Source organism: Agelaius phoeniceus, chromosome 10, assembly GCF_051311805.1.
Source record: "Agelaius phoeniceus isolate bAgePho1 chromosome 10, bAgePho1.hap1, whole genome shotgun sequence".
Classification (NCBI taxonomy): Eukaryota; Metazoa; Chordata; class Aves; order Passeriformes; family Icteridae; genus Agelaius; species Agelaius phoeniceus.
The window spans coordinates 22,041,448-22,058,899 of NC_135274.1; the positions used below are offsets into that span (position 1 = coordinate 22,041,448).

A 17,452-nucleotide genomic window follows, 5' to 3' on the forward strand; every position below is an offset into this window, starting at 1 on the left:
TGGGTTGACCAAATTCAAAACACCAAGAACAGGGCAATGACAAAAACCAACAACCCAAAATAAAGCAGAGTAACAGACACTTGAAAATAAAATTGACTGGTCTTCAGAATAAATTCCCTGCTGTTGCAGATGTTCCAGGGAATACCCTCACCCCTATGTCAGTATTCTGCAGTTACTGTTCTAATCTCCATTATATCCCAGGACCCAGCTCCTGCTTTCAGGAGTTCCATCATGCAATATGTTGGTAGAATATGCAGAACCCCCCAACAATCATGTTGTCTCAAGAGCTGGTGGACTTTATCATGCATGTGACTATTTTGAGAAAATAGCAGAGTAATTTTGTTTTCCATAAACACAAGGTACCAGAGGGAGACCACACACCTCTACCAACAGCACAAACACGTTCTAGTGAATGTATTTGAAACAATCAAAAGTAACTCTTTAATTCTCTAATTCATTACCTGGAAAAGAAATACTGGAGGTGTTTGAATGACACCCATACCACTTCTCAAAACCACAACGAAGCTCAAAACAAACATGTAAAAAGATGTTTTCATAACATCCTTCACTTTTTCAAAGCATGAAAAAATTGTGGTAATTAAAAGTTAGTCTCTTTCATTCCAATAAAAAACCCTACCCTCTATGGCTTAAAAGTTTTTTAAAACCAAATTTAGCAGTCTATGAATTAAAGGATCAGTGTTATTCACAGAAACAAACAAACAAAAAAAATGTAAAAAAAGAAAAAAAGGAAAAAAAAAGAGAAAAACTCTTCTGCCTGGACAGCTCAGCAATGGGAATACCTGTTTCATGCAGCATGACAGCAGACTCTTCTAGAAAATACCTGCAATATCTTTATATCTCATCCCCAGCATACAAACCTTGCAAATGACAAAGAAAATTTTAAAATACTTCATGCCGCTCTTCTGCTTTTTTTTTTTTTTTTTAAAGTACATTCTCACATATAATATGAATTGCATTGCAGATAGCAGGGATTAGTGGAAAGCTGAAAGCTTCTTACCAAGCACCCCAAGGCGATAGTTGACTGTGATGACTATCACATTCCCATAACTTGCTAGAACACTGCCATCATATAAATTTCCAGTGCCTTCCATGTAGGACCCTCCGTGAATATACACCATGACAGGCTTAGGTCCCCCACTGTCCCGAATGTCTGGAAAAAATATTAAGACACATTTTATCTCAAGAAAGCACCAAAGAAGATACATGCAAGATTTTAATTCTTTTTTTTAATTTTTTTTTTTTTTTTTTTTTTTTTTAGTGAGGTTATTTTTTTTTCTCGAAGTGTTTCTCAAGCAACATCTTTTGCATAAGAAAATGAGCAGGTGGAAACAAGTGTTCCTTTGTGGCTTGCTCGTCACTAAAACTCCTTTTTTTTTGAAACACTCTGAAAAGCAGAAAGGAACTGAAAATGGTAACACATTTGCTCAAATGCAGTGAGGCATTGTTCTGATTCTGACCCTGCTGAGTTGAGTGTCTTCTGTGTAATGTCTACCAACATCAGAGTGAGCTCATTTTGGCTGAACACTTCTAAAGCTCAGTGCAACTTTCTAGTCTCTTAGCTAAGGGAAATCCAACATATTAAGATAAACAAGATTTCTGCTTGTACATAAAAGTGTTGATTTCTTCCTGTCCACTAATTTGTAAAAGGTACAAACAGCTGTCTTTGGATGGGTCTGCAGTTCGAGTTCAAAAAGTACTTGTAAGTTTTTTAGCACTTAGACCTTGAATTAAGATTATTGATAACTTCTGCAGTTTGAGTTCAAAAAGTACTTGAAAATTGTTTAGTACTTAGACCTTGGAGTAAGATTATTGATAACTTCAGGGTATCCTGAAGTTTAAGGTGCATGGGTACTTCTTAGTTTCCTAAATCATGAAAAGGACTGAGTATTTGAAAAAATAACTGCCTGAAACAATACTGAAAAATCCTCACCTTGCATTCAAAAAAACCTGCAAGGCTATCAAAAGTGACATTGAAGGCAAGGAACAGTTTTAATATGTTAGAAGCTCTGCCATTCTCTCTGACAAAATAATTTATATTGCCGTAGTGTTTTGAGTTGGGGTTTAGGTGTCCCTCCACCCCCAATCAGTCCTATTTGAAAATGGATGCTTCTACTCAGAATAAAATTTTGAATATATGAACAGTGCCACTGCTCTTGAGGAGAATTGTTTCTGAGTACCAATTCAAAACAGTTAGTTGGGCTGATATGTTTTTAAAAGTTGGGAGTTTTCTGTTGGACAGGAAATAAATAAGCTTAGGTGTAAATTTAAACTCTTACAGATTATTAAATTGCATTTTGTTCTGATTTACAGGGTGCCTGAGTCTCTTCCAACACCCAAATCATAAGATGCCATAATAGTCCCTCAAAATCAAAAAAGCCAATAGCAAGAAAGCATAGGAAAATTTCCCAGTGATGAACTCTTCTGAACATTCTGATTCAAAACCACTTTTTTTGTCATTATGACAGTATTCAAGTAACTTCTCTGATTGCTTCCTTCAGCGTTTGAAGAAACCTCAGATGTATTGTTTATCCCTTTGATTTGGGAGGATCTTAGTTTAGAAGCTTTCAAGGGAGCTCTCTGCAGAACTGTTGGAATTGTTTCTGAAGCACTGCAAGGAGTAGGTGGGGGCAGCTACACTAAAAACCCTGCTTTTGGAATGAGTTGAAAAACAGCAGCACAGATGTTTCTTTTTATAAAATGCCAACTGTTACTATTACTTTGATATTGATTCTGATTTGAAGAAAATGCCAGAACAGTCAAGATCAGAAATTGGACCTTCAATATTGGAAGTACTGGAAAAATCACTTATTCAAGACCAAAAGGATGATGAAAGGTTGTGCATGAAATTGCTTGTATTGCTCTCCTTGATTGTGCTTTTAGTGAGGGCTTTCTAAAATACAACTTTCAGAGGGTAAAGCTGCAGAGATTATTTATCTTCACTGTCCATAGGATGGAGTTATGAGCTTCTCAGGTTTAAAATCTACACTGAAGAAAAAGTCTTTCCAAATTCATATACTGTTTCTAGTAGGTGCTTGTTCTTAGTCTATGCTGCCTTTTTTTTTTTTTTTGACACAAATATGGAAACGATAATAAATTATTAATCTGAAATCACTGTGTGACTGTTCCCAGCAGAAATTGTACACAGTTAATTGTATGCTTGATGGTAACACAGGGGGAAACTGTCTCAGAATTCTTCTTTAATTAAAATTACATAGAATTACAGAGCACCAACTGTGAGCAGCAATGAAATGTTGGTATCACTGGCCTGTATATCTGGAAAATAATATTGGAATATTTAGAAAAGAATGAGTGTCCTTTATCTGAGAAAGGAAGCACATATTCATGAATAAAAATCTCATATATAAGGAAGTTATTATTTGAATAATTTCTGTCTCTACAATACTGGTATTTTCTACTACTAATATCCTTGTCAAGATTACAGATCAGATAGATAAAGGAAGGCCAGTTTTCAGCTCTGCCTGTGTGCCATGTCAGAGCAAATGACATGCAGAATGAATTTTCCTCATTCTTTGCTTTGCCAAATCCATCACTCATAAGAGGAATCCCTCCTCCAAAAAGGAAAACTCTGCCTCTGAGTGTCTTGGGCAGGGATCTAGTGCTGGAGACATCAGCCAGGGTATGCAGCATTCAGCTGAGGCTGCTGGCACTTTGGCCTATGGGTTATACAAATCTCTTCCTGGGAAAAAGCAAGATCACTGCATTTTGGTCAGAGGTTTCATATCAGTTGCAGTCTACAGCCAGGAATATTTGAAAGGTGCAAATATTCAGCTGGGAGAGTGTTGTTTAAGCACAAATGTTATTAGCAACTGAGGTTATTAAATGATAAGACTGAAGGAAGAGAGCAAAAAAATCAAGAATTTTAATCAAGAATTGATTCCTACCTTAAAATGTTCTTCCATGAAAACTATCATCCTTTAAAACTAAACTGGAGGAAGAATTAAGATAATACTCTGTGAGGAAAACTTGTGTATTATTACAAAAGTGTCAGAAAGATGCACTTTTCAAAAAGTGTCCAACTCAATGAAGTAAATAATTGGTATTTTTGGTACTCAGGTACTTTTCAAAACCTGACCATAAATGATAAATCCTTTTTTTTTTTTCCTGCAGGCCGGTGTCATTTTTATGCATGTACTGGAGTAATCTCAGGACACTGTATTTATACTTCCATATGCAGATTAATAGTTATTCATGGATGAAGATTAATAGTTATTTGTGTTTGTAGCTCATTCTGAACCTGAAGACTTTAGGTGTAAATGTGGCATTTCTGCCAAGGGTAGATTTATAGACTGATTTAATTTAGTTGTGTTCTGCAATTTTGTTGCCTTTTATTAAGCGTTGCTTTAATTAAAAACAGACACATTCATCTTTTCAAAGACATATGCAAGGATAGCACTGTTAAAAACCCTTCTCAAATTCAACTCAGTTCTGGTTTCAGTCCCACATAGGATCATTTTTGAGTGCTGTGATTTGTTTGGCTTTAAATTGCTAGTTCATAAAACATCTAAGTAGATCTTACTGCACAGCAGAGAATAACCTTATTTATATTACATATACATTAATTTTCTTGTAATTATTTCTATTATTCATTCTCTTCTGTACCTTTCTAATGTTTGTTGCATCTACTTTTTATGTCTCATCTTAATTGCGTTACAGACAATTTAGGAATAGGGCTGACTTTTATTCTATGTTTGTTACATTACACAACAGGGAACCAGGTCTGACTGTGAATATCAGTCACAATTGTCATATATAACAAAACATAATTATAGCTTCAGTCATTCAAAACTGCTGTGAATTGGCCATGTGACTTAACAAGCATAATTTGCATTGGAAAACCAAAATGGGAAAGGAAAAAAAGCCTACCTTGAGACAACTTCACAGAAAAAGATAATTAGTTTAGCACCGATGTCACAAGCATTGCTTTTCTAGATGGCATAAAAAAATTGTGACAGCTTGATGCAGATTGCTAAGCAAATCTTGGGTTTTGAATGTGAAAAAAGACTAGAACAGTGGAAAACTTTTAGATTGGTTAGTGCAAAACCTGTGTGTGCCCTCCATAGGGTGGTATGTGGGTATGTGTGTAACTCTCCCATAAGCTATTGTAGAACATATTTAAGCAGAGCATGGTACCAATCATTGCTACTCTTAATTTTAAAGCCTTTCAACAGCATTTGATGTTTCATTTTGAATCTATCAGATGCCTTATAGATGCACTACCATTTAATAAACTAGTGCACTTAGTCCTAATATTTAAACATCCATTAATGCCACATTTTTAGAATGAGATATAAAACTAGATATCCTGAGAGTACCAAAGTAACTCTTGAGCTTCTGTGAGGAGCTTCAGATATGTTTGCTATTTTAAAATATAGCCTGCATCTATCAGGCTTCAGCCAAATAGAATTCTCTCCCTTTGTTTGTTTTCCTGCCCGTCAAACCAGGGGTTCATTCATGTGCACTCTCAAACCCTTAACTACCTTCACCTGAAAATTATTTGAGATCCTGATGGAGGACTATAGGAACGTTATCCTAGCATGAAAAGGCCAAAGCTTTTACAGGTAAACATCTGGAGCAGATTCCCATTTGAGTAGGACCTCAATAGCCAGGTAAGCAGTCATTTTAAATTATTAAAGGATGATGGTTAGAACTGCAAAAGCTGACAGACTCTTCATTGTACAAGCAATGCTTGGCAGTGCTGAAAGTAAAATGAAGCCCTAAAGAGGTACTTAAATTAAAGGTCTGTCAGAATTTTATCATGCGTGTTTTCAAGTATTAATAACATCACCACAAAAATTTGACACAATTTGAACAGTGTGTCTGTGTGTAAAGGGAAAATATAATCAGCACAATTTAATGTGCAAGTGGCACTGGAAGTTGTACTCTGGAGAGGAAATCAAGGAGCTAACATGGATGGGTGACAGGGGGAACAGGGATCATGATTTTGGCCATGTGCATCAGTCAACAGCCACCCAAAGTGGTCAGACCTGTGCTCCCCCAGCCTGGCTGGCTCTCACTGAAGGCTGTAATCAAGGCTGGAGCATTTTTGCTTTGTAGGGCAGACAAATGTGTTCTGCTGTTTGCTGATCTCCCAAGTCCAAAAACGTGTGACCAGTGCCACACAGAGAGAGTGCTGCTCCCCCTCTTTCTTACCATGACAGCTGAAGGCAGGTGAGATGCCAAACGTGGCATCCCAGAGTATTTTAGTAGCAATGGAGTGATAGGGGGCTGTGGAGAGCCTCAACTCTGCAATGTGCTCCTTCACAGCAATGGCACTGCAGGCTGTCAAGCATAAGAGGGGATCTGTAGACAAATCCTGCATCATTAGCAACTTGAAATTTGAGGGGTTTTTTTGGCTTTTTTGATTTAAAACATGCTCTGGACCAAGAACTTCCTTCTGTCAACGAAGTCCAATAGCCCATACAAGACAGAGCACCAGCCTAAATGATCAGAATCATCACAGTTACAGCCTGTGAGCAAACAGCAGCATCTGCTCCTAATCTGTCTCCTTTTCCACAGGAGAAATTGAAAGGGAGGAGGGAAGAGCAGAAGCATCTATCAACTGCACTGCAGACCCCACTTGTGAGGCATGTGCTCTCAGCAACAGACTGGTGTCTGCCTTCCTCAGACTCAGCATCTGCACTCTTCCTTTCTAAAAATGGAATAGCAGCATTCCTGTATTGCAGGGGGATGCTGTGAGGCTGAATGCATTAAAAACTGAGAGATGCTCAAGCAGCTCTGGGGACTAAATAAGGATTTAAGATTTACAGGTTGATGTGCCAGGCAAGGTATGATAGAGCAGTGGATGAAAATTCTTTTGTGAGCAATCCTTCATGGATATTTCATACAACACTCACTACTTAGAAGTCCAGCTCTGATCCCAGAGTACATTGGCTGGTTAATGGTTTGTGTTGCCATATTTTAGGTCATGCTTAGGATTTTAGTGGATAGGAACTAAGGGTGCATAAGAGTCACTGATTTTTGCTATATATTAAATTTTTTGCCAAATTAAATTATTACCTGGCCAAAATTAAGACTAAGACAAGCCAATAAGATTAAAATATTTTACTTTTTAAAACTAAGCCTTGTTTCCAGACTGGGGAAGGTAAACTTTCTGTAACTGCTGAGCAATTTGAAGGTAAATCTTGCATCTACACTAGATATTGCATTCCTGCAGGTCAGCAAATGGGCAAATCCAGCACTGCTATAAAAAGGGAAAGCCCCAGTGCTCACTGGTTGCAGATGCTTTTGCCACTTTTGTTTTTGGTGCCTGCTCAAGTTGTCCAATGTTTACTGAAAACAGGTTAGCAATAGAAGTCTAGGAATGAAAGGGTTAATAGAAAGAATAATGCATCCAGACCGGGGAAAAAAGGCATTTCTGTGATTTCTGACTTTTCACACTCACAGAATTTGAAAACACCTTCATTTTTTAAACAGCAAATTTGCAGATCATTAGCTGGTAATGTGCACCACTGCCTTTGGGTCTTTTGAAAACAAAAATGAAAAATGATCTAATTAAGCCTGGTCTACTGGTTGCAGCACATACCAGAGATCCAAGTTTGATTGCTGACTCCAGTGCCTGTGCTGGCAAGGTTTGGACCACAACACTGTGGTAGTGGCATGCAGCAGCTGATGGGTGTAGGATTATTGAACAGTGCTTTAAAGGGAAATCTCCTAATCAAGCTCAGATATTTGAGTGGCACAAGAAAAAATGCTCTCCAAATATTTGCTACAAGAAGCTGCCATGGAAGATCCTTCTTCAGGAAGATGTAATACAATAAATAAGATGAGATCTCTAGAATTTTTGATGGAGAGACCATCCTGGGCATTTTAGAAATCAGCGGGCCTTGTTTATACAACATGGACTCTATGGATATCTGATAGCAGTTGTTTTGCACCATGTACAGCCCATTCTCCCTAATGCTCCACTTTCATAAGTTGTTCAGTTTAGCATTTATTTTATTTTATCTACAGCTATTTGAAGGATTTTACACTGCCTAAAATCTACCATACTAGAAAAAGTGAAGACTTTGAAGGACAGCTTAGCAGAAAATTATCCAGCTAAGGTGACCTTTTGCTTGGCCTCTCTCTTTCCTGCTACTCATACCCAAACACAAACGACTGGGTTTGTGAACTCTTCAGTTCTGCACATGCAACAGGTGCTGGAGTTTCACAAAAGAGCAGGTTCACAAAAATGCAGGAGTTCACAAAAATGCAGGACACCTGACCCTGCTCCTCCACTGGGAAATGCATGGTCTCAGCAGAGAGGCCTTCTATCAGCCCAGCAGACATCCCAGCAGTCTTGAGTGTCTAGTGATCATAAAAATTTAAATTTTCCCTGTCTCTCTGTGCCTCTCGGAAGCAGTAAAAGTCTAATTACCGCCTGCACTCTTCTATTGGCACAGAAAGGAGAACAAAACTGTCACTTGTACGCCAGAGAAAATTAATCCCAGTCCTATAAATTACAGAGATTTATTAGTGTTGTAAATGTGCTCCTTCCCCTCTAGTTTGAGTGCTGTGTTCTCACAGCCCTTCTTCTCCCTCCTGCAATTGTCAGAGCAGGAGACAGGTTTTCCCTGACATGGACACTTGTTCTCAGCAGACTGAGATCCCTCCTCTCATCTACTACAGCACTTGCTGACAGCAACCATTCTCTGCTGAATTTCAGTAAACTGAGGAGCCTCTTCTAAGCAGAGAAGGACTCCCCAAACCTGATGTTATTAGCATCTGTCTTGGCAATTATACAGCAATTTAGGAGAGCTATTAAGGCCCACTGGGTGAATATCCCAAATTTCAAATGGTTTCTTAAAACATATTGTTAAGACAGAGTCATTCTTGTAATGGCTAATTCACTATCCCAGATTTTTGAGATTTCATAAGAATGTCCCTTGCAACATTCTGCATTTGTCATGGATTTGTGTACAAATGTCCTGGCTTCATAAAGCCAGGAGGATCTGAATTGTGTGTGGCCTGATTTCAGCTGGGATAGGGTTAATTTGTGCACTCAGGGTGAGAATAATGTTGATATTCAGTGGTTGCTGAGCAGTGCTCACACTAAAGCGAGGACTTTTCAGCTCCTCACCCCCCAGCAAATAAGCTGGGGGGGCATGAGAGGTGAGGAGGGGACAGAGCCAGGACAGCTGAGCCCAACAGGCCAAAGGGAAATTCCAGATATTCCATATCCTGTGGCCTCATGCTCAGCACGTCACCTGGGGGGGACTGGCTGGGGGTCACTGCTCAGGAGCTGCTGAGCATCTGAGCCAGGGGCTGTGAGCAATTGCTCTGTGCACCACATGTTTGGCGTATCCTCATTGTTTTATCATGACTATTGCTATTATTTCATTTCATTTCTGTACTACTAAACTGTCTTTATCTCAATTAATAATTTTACTTTTATATTTCCTACCCCAATTCTCTCCCCCAGGGAGGAGTGACTGGCTCTGTGCTGTTTAGCTGCCTGCTGGCTTAAAACACCACAGGAGAGCTTTCAAAGGAGATTTCAAATTTATCAAAACCATCAAATCTTGCAAATTTTGGCCCAGCTGGTGGGCTTTCATTTGTATGCTTAACATACAGATCCAGTAGAGGATCATAAATCAGTCATAAAATGGTGACAAAATCTGTGTTCAATAATTGGGTAAGAAGTTAAATGCTCAAATTTGCCTTCCTTAATCTTTTCTGGAAAGACTCTGTGCTTCTAAGTTAAGTAGTTGATGTTATCTGTGATGAAAAACTTTCAGCCTACCTGTGAAGTTTCATCTGGCCAACTTCCCCCTGCCACCCCAAATATTAAGAGAGAAGCAAGTAGCAACTCTACTAGTCCTATGTGGTAATTTGTTTCACTCATTGACCATAAACCATAGAAAGTGTGTGTTTAAGATTCAGAACTCTGAAGCACATCTACCTGAAGGGATGAGACTGCTCAGGAAAAGAGCCCCTTGTTACCATTTTCATAGCCCTGAAAAAATATCAAATCTGCATAGCTTCATGATCAACAGACATAATTTATGAACAGAATAATATGCTTGACATTTCAAACTTTTGATTTTACTTGGTAATAGGGTTTTCTGAGGGTCAGCTCAAGTAGATCAGCATCTTTGTATGCTTGCAGAAAACAGAAGAGACAAGGTTTTTTAGTTTTAGCTTAGCTCCACAGAGCTTCACCAACAGGCAATGCTACCTCCCTTCTGGAGGGAGGTGGGGTGGCCTTTAATATTAAATATTTTTCATTGCAGCCTAAATGCAGATGGGTTGGCATTTGGGGAAGTTCTGTTGCTTAAGAGACACTTTTAAAGAAAGTTCTGAATTTTTTCCTTTTATAAACACAATATTTTCTATGTTTATCAAACTGAGATCAGTCAGTGAAAAAAAAAGAAACATCTTTGTACTTGGTGAAATACATAGGGTTAGAAAACATGCAAAAAGGTGTACAGAGAAACTTTAAAAGAGTGTTAGTTTAAATAGTATGGACAAAATTCAGTCAAAAGGTGGGATGCAACATATCAAAAGTCCATTTCAAGAAAACAAAAACCCTCCTTTTTAAATATTGTTACTGTTTTGTATCAAAACGTAGAACTTAACAACATTCTTTCTTTTAAAAAATTAAAAATATATATGTATAACAACAAGCAAGAAGACAAAACACATCAAAAATGGGAATTAAAAAAACAAAAAAACTCTTCAAAAGAAGACAAGAAGTCAAAAAAAGAGGGGAGAAAAAAGATTTTCAGGGATCCTTGTCATGCAAATCAGTTTGGCGGCAAAAAATACCTTCATCTTCAGCACCGTCATTATCACCTAAATCATCTGTCTGTTTCTTTGTAAGGGGACCTAGGATTAAGAACGGAGAAAATGGAGGAAAAAAGACAATTCAAGAATATACAAGACTGAGGAAAAAAAACAGTGAATATTAAATTCCCACGGACGTCTCAAGAAAAACATTTTCAGGGAGGGAAATCTTAGTTTATAACGACCCATTTTTCATTAAGTTTTTCAAACATTACAGCCAAACCTTCCCTCGGGGGTATGGCTGTTAGAAACATCCAGCACAAGAAGCAGAGAGTGCCCAGTGCTTTATTGTTTTTAAATGAAGAATTAAAGCTTGTTTACTAAAAGCATACCCCGCCATAGACCGTAGTTATCCACTTCATTTAATTGTTTTTTCCTGTTGCTGTTATTAGGAATAGTGGAGACAAGAACTGCCAAATTGCCTCTTGCACTTGATGCAATAAGGTGGTTAATAAAAGGCTTGACAGTTGGTTAAAACAATATTTTCTGTCAAATGCTAATTCACATTTCTAAATTCAACCATTTCAGCTCATGCTTTATATAAAGATAAGCACAGGTTTAATTTTGGGGTTTTTTGACACATTCATCACATTCTCTTTTAAATAGAACTGTAGATATCCTTGAAACCTTTGACTACCTGCTGAGATATTTGTAAAGAAACATGAAAATCCATATGTAAACCAGAAACAAGAGTGAAATCCCCGACCAACTGAAGACAATGACTTTTGCCATTGATTTCAATGGGCCAGAGTTAGTTTCATGCAAAAAAGTTGTATTGAATTGAAATTTTAGCTTGGGCAAAGCACTCACATTCGCAATTCCTTATCTCCATGAAAGGATGATGAGACAAAATTCCTTTATGCCCAACACCTGTATTATTGACAAGTATTTATAGATTTATCATGTTTTCCAATGGGAAAAACACCCACTCTTTTACTGAGAAATAAAAATATACACCAGAAGGAAAGTCAAAGGCCATTCTGAAAATATTTCCATGTCATATATTTTACACACTTACGCACAAACAAAAGACAGTTGGAACTCAGCATTATCTTTCCTTTTTTTTTTTCAGAGCTCTCTCATTTCCATGACATTCTGTAATTTGCATGCGAAAAAGCAATCAGTAGAAACACAGGGCTAAGTAACAAAAAAAGAAAAAGCCAGCCAAGCACAGAGTAGAAAACAAGAACTTCCTCATGCATAAAATAGCAATAGACAAAAACAACAACAAAAAAAGAGATGAACAGTATGTGTTGATATTTGCAGTAGATGTAGGCAAGAGACATGCATTAAATCTATGCACTGTGGAGTATTAAAACATTTGTATTTAAAAAGCTCTCTGTTATTTTACAGGATATTAGTCATTCAGCATTAAACTTGTCTTTTATAGGCAAAATACCATGTACTTGAGTGATGCATTTTTAAAAAAAAAAATCATAAAATGCTTTTACCAGGTGCATGGGTTTAAGAAACAGAAAAAAAACCATGAAGTACCATGAGACTTTAACTGTGAATGTAGGAACTGGACTGTATTATTGAACGCCAAAGCTCAATACCTTAATTCCTGCATCAGTCAGAAGTATAGTTTTTAACTCATTCTAAATACAGAACACTAGAATTACACATCATGAAGAAAACACAAGCATTTTTATAATCACACCTGTAACAATCACTCTCTTCAGTTGAAAGCCTTGGTGATGCAGGTTTTTCCTCCTACAAGCCCCGGGTATAATCTTTGCAATATTTGGTATCTGGATAGTGCCCTGATCCAAACACACACATTCAAATATCTCTCTGCCCAGCATTTTCATACCATACCAACTTTACTTCTAAAAGAATAAAATCAGAAGAATAAAAACTCCATGCAATGAATGAAAATATTTTCATGATGGGTTTTCAGCATAGAGAACAGGAAGGGTTAATTTAAGAATGGTAAGAGCTGTGTTCTTAAGAATGGAGATGCAGACACAGGCAAGAATATATGCATTTATACACACACACATGTTCTTACTAGCTTCTTATATTTTGAATTTTAAAAGTCACCAGAAAGGTACAAAGTGGCATCTGGAAAGCTGAACAACACACATTTCTCCAAACAACTTGCAGAGAGATGGGCAATTTATTTTCTAGATGAAACCAAGATTGTGTATGTTACATTTTTTTTAATAGCTGGCTTTTGGCAGGTATTTTGTGTAGATCATGGTTCCAGATCTCAACTTCAATTACAAAGTGCATCAACCATCTCAATGTAAAGGTCTGGTCTCATACCATTTCTGATTTTATAATATGGTAAAGCATGACTGGGGCTAGCTTTAAAAATGACCTGGATATTTATCATGCTTATGCAGTTCTGAAATTCTCTGAAAAACACTAAAAATAAAAAAAAAAAATTAGACCATTTTTTAAAATCATAGAATTGTTAAGGTTGGAAAAGACCCTTAAGATCCAGCTCAGGCATTAACCCAGCACTGCCAAGGCAGCCACCAAGCCATGTCCCCAGGAGCCACAGTCACACATCTTTTAAATACCTCCAGGGATGGTGACTCAACCACTTCCCTGGGCAGCCTGTTCCAGTGCTTGACAATTCCTTTTTGCAAAGGGGCTGACCTATTTTTAAGCTGTCATAAATTAAACATGTTTTTTAATACAGCCAGAGCTCTGTTTCACAATCCAAGGGCTCCGCTCCCCACATCCCCCGAGCAGGAGGACTCATCCCTGTGGAGACACGTGGCAGAGCCACCAGGCACCACTCACAGTGCCTGGGAAACAGATGAGAGATTATTTCTCCCACAAGTTCACTCTGGCCTGCAAATATAATCTATTGCATCTTCAGAGAGGTTTTCTGCTCCCTGGAACTATAAATGCTCTGAGTCCAAGAAACCAAAGCAGAGTTTGGCCCTCATGTAGCAGGTGTGAACCTCCTCACGTTTTATCTGAACACAAAGAGGTGCTGCGAAGATTAATTTATATTTTTTTAGTTGCTGGGCAATCCCTAAAAGAAGGATCAGCTCAAGACCCACTGTGCACAGGGCTGTCTAAAAGGGCAAAATCAAGGGGTTCAGCCTCTGGGAGGAGGCAGAGCCCTGTTATGATCTGTGCTGCCTGCTCCACGTTCAGAGGCTGCAGACGCTTTCTGAAGTCATGAAAGTGGTATTAAGAGAAGCTCTGGATTAGAATTCCACCCCTTTCAGCAATAACTCTCATTCTAAAATCAGTGAGAAATGGCTTTACTTCTGATTCTCCAGATAACTGATTACTCTGACTAACAGCCTCGCGGTGTCTGGATGATCATAAAGAAAGATTGATGTTTTGAGTCCTCACACAGGAAAACACTCTGAAATCACAAGCAGATAAACAGAATAAAATCTTATGGCAAGAACCTACAAAATGTAGCAGCAATAGCCTTTTTAAGTAAAAATAAATCAGAACTAAAATTGCTTAGTAGGTGTATAATTTTTAGATATTTCCTGCAGCTTTCAATTAATATTCTACAGATAGCTTATGATTTTGTAAATTAAATGTATCCCCCAACTAGGTTTATTTCTTTAGCACTGACTTTTCATTCAATATATGATATTTTAGGGTTCTTCCATCATTTTAATATTCTTTTCAGGTAACAGAAACTAATTTTAAGAATATTGATACTAAGACACAAGGGACTATGAGCCAGTGAAACAAAAAGGAATATTTTACAAAACTATAATTGCCAGAAGTCTATTGTCCTCAGTTACTTTTCACTGTTGCTGTACTCCAGCCTTCTCTTCACCTTTTGTGAAGGCCCAATTAATTTTACTTTTTGAGCATTTCACTTTCAAAAATGGGCATCCATTTAAAAAAAAAAAAGGATTTTACTATGTTTGACTCACAAGCCTTAAAACAGCTAATGCTGCCTTACTATGCCAGCCTAAATTTTAGCTAAAGTTGATGTAATAAATATTAAATATCAACAAAGTAATCAGGTACCATAACTAATGGAGGAAAAAGAGGATACTAAAGCCTCTAAAATGCTGATGCAAAGATGATTTACTTATCAAAAGGCTCTCTAAGGTTTAGTCTCATTTTGGTGCATACCCATAACTCTCATTAATGCTAATGGGAAATTAGACCCCTAAGTCACTTTAAAAAGGGGGGAAAGTGATTACTGCATTTTATGTTTCCTAAAGGCAAGGAATAGTCTTGCTACAAAAGCTGAAGAAACTTTGTGTGCAGGAGGAACGAAGCCTATACTCACTTAATTTAAAAATAGTTCTTGCATTATTTAAATTATTATTCAAATATTTATTCTGTTTGTATTGCAATCAATGCTGAGGCACTAACATGATGCATTTTTAGATCTTGATGGTGATTTGTAAATGCCTTTCCTCCGCTCAAAGTAAGAGAAATAACACACCTCCTGTCCAGTTAGCTCAAGAGTAATTATGCTCTCAGAAATAATTAAATCCAGCCATATTAATTCTGGTTTTTATCATTCCCTTTGATGAAGGACTAAGGTACTTTAGCTCCCAAATACGTTAAAGCTGATTATAAATTCTCTCTTTATGGGCTTGATTCGGCAGAAATTATCCGTGGCCTTTCGTGCCGCGGGAGTGCGGGAGGCAGGGAAGCTCTGGATGTCATTAGCTCTTTGGCCTGGGAAAGCTATTCATCATCAAATAGAGTCATGCTGCAAGTTGACACCATTTTGTAAAACAACAGTGCAAATCCTCTAAACTTAATAAATCAGGGCTGATGTATACAGCCATTGTTCGGGCCAAAATGTTCTCCTGCAGTAATGAGGAAAGTGGGGAAGAAAAAGGGACCTTTTACATCAGGTTAAGTAGGCTCCATGGATCCAGTAATTTAGAAATCACCATAGCAATAATTATTCTTTGAGGTAAGGTGTCTCTGCTGGATGGAAAGGGGGAGAGACAAGACTGAGGTTGACTGCTGAAATGATACTTGTAGAAAAATTCACCAGGTGGGTTGGGACACCGTGGAATGGGATATTACACATTTATCTTCAAACTTATCTGAGCGCCCCCAACCAGCTACTGCTATTTCTTCTTCATTAGCCCATTTCCTAATTAAGCACTGAAAATCAGTGAAGTGAAATTACCTCATCTTTTTAGACTCTACCTTGGTTCCAAATATAAAATAATCAATTCTTTGTTGTTTCTACCATCATTTTTGTCCAATAGATTCTCCAACTAAATAAACCCACAAACTTGTATTGAATTATCACTGTCTAGCAGATGTTAACTGAGGCACAATAACATGTTGCACCTATATCCAGTTTTTAATTTCAAAGAAATTAATGACAGGTTATAATTAACAATCTTCACACCTCAACATTTTCTGTGAAGAAAAATCAAATTTGTATATGTTGAGATTGAAATACAACTCTATCTATAGATGCATAAATGTAATGGCAGAAGAGAAAGTTACAGCACAATAGTTATCTGATGAATAATTTTATGAAGTCATCTTCTTTCACTTGAAAATTAGAAAGCTCTCAGCAAAAATAAAAGAACTAGGATTCCTTAGAGAAGATAAATTGGGGAGGTACAAAAGGCAGCTGGGTCTAAGAAACACTTAAATGAAAAAAATCTCCTTCTTTTGTTGTGCTTTGCTGCAACAGACAAAACAATCTTTCTATGTCTTTTTTATTTTCCTTTTTACTGTCCTGATTTCATCACACACTCACTGCTTTCCCTGTTATTCGCACACCCCTCCAACTCATTAAATTCCTTTTATTTCCATATTGCACTTATTTGTAATATTCATACTTATCAGCAGGGCAAAGCCCTGGCCGACTTTGCTTTTTGATAGCAACATTTGCATTCATGTTTTAACAACAAATGATGGCACAAACCTCAGTAGTTTCACATCTCACTACCTGATTTGTGATGACAATCAAGCTCTGTAATTAGAGCTGCAAGTAACTCAAATTTGCATCTGCAAGTGAGTGACAGGTACAAATTGAACCCACAAAAGGGTTGCCAACTTTCTTTGAAAATTTACATGTATAAATGCTTTGTCACTAAAGAAGCTATTCTGACACTTCAAGACTAACTCCTGCTGTGCCTTTTATAACAGCATATTGCTGAAGTGTCACACAGAAAGAATATCTAATCCCAAACCTTTTTATTCACAAGATTAATCACACTGGCTGGATCTTGATTTCCCTTAAATCTGAAGGAGTTTCATTACTGCATGCTAGATATGTGTGAATTTAAATAAGATTAGAATCTGGGAACATAGGGAGAGTTTCACTTCTGCTTCCCGTTTTAGATGCAGCCTGAAATTCTCTGTTTTCTCAGAGGCTCAGGCACTTTATGTTCACATGTCCTGAGAACAGGCCCTTGGTAAATCCCATTCCCTTCAAGATGGGTCACTCCATAAATCCAGTTCCATTTCCAGGGGGCTTTGGTTCCATGATGTGCCTTGCATGGGGCCATGCAGCATCCCAGGGAAAGCAGGATAAGCGCAGGTGGGTGGGTGAGGTGTCCCCACCCACCCAGGGGACAAGGCCAGCCCTGGGGATACCCTGGGTGATCCTGCCAGGCTTGGGGTGAACACACTGCTCAGGTACAGGGTGCATCTAGCCCCAGTGAGAATTCTAGGACAGGAGACTATTCCATGGAAG

General features: G+C 37.8%; 1 protein-coding gene across 9 annotated transcripts in view; it reads right to left on the reverse strand.

Annotated features, from left to right (window-relative positions):
* The window catches only part of NLGN1 (neuroligin 1), a 378,384-nt gene that overhangs the window by 190,492 nt on the left and 170,440 nt on the right, over positions 1–17,452 (reverse strand). For 6 of the 9 annotated variants that reach the window (XM_077184130.1, XM_077184131.1, XM_077184132.1 and 3 more), the window contains 2 exons: positions 10,810–10,869; positions 1,019–1,171 (listed from right to left, as the gene is read on the reverse strand). The exons of 1 other annotated variant lie outside the window; for it this stretch is intronic. In XM_077184130.1, coding sequence (XP_077040245.1) covers positions 1,019–1,171; positions 10,810–10,869 — 213 coding nt within the window. The remainder of the gene's footprint in view (positions 1–1,018; positions 1,172–10,809; positions 10,870–17,452) is intronic. 2 more of the 9 variants (XM_077184136.1, XM_077184135.1) reach the window with 1 other exon arrangement.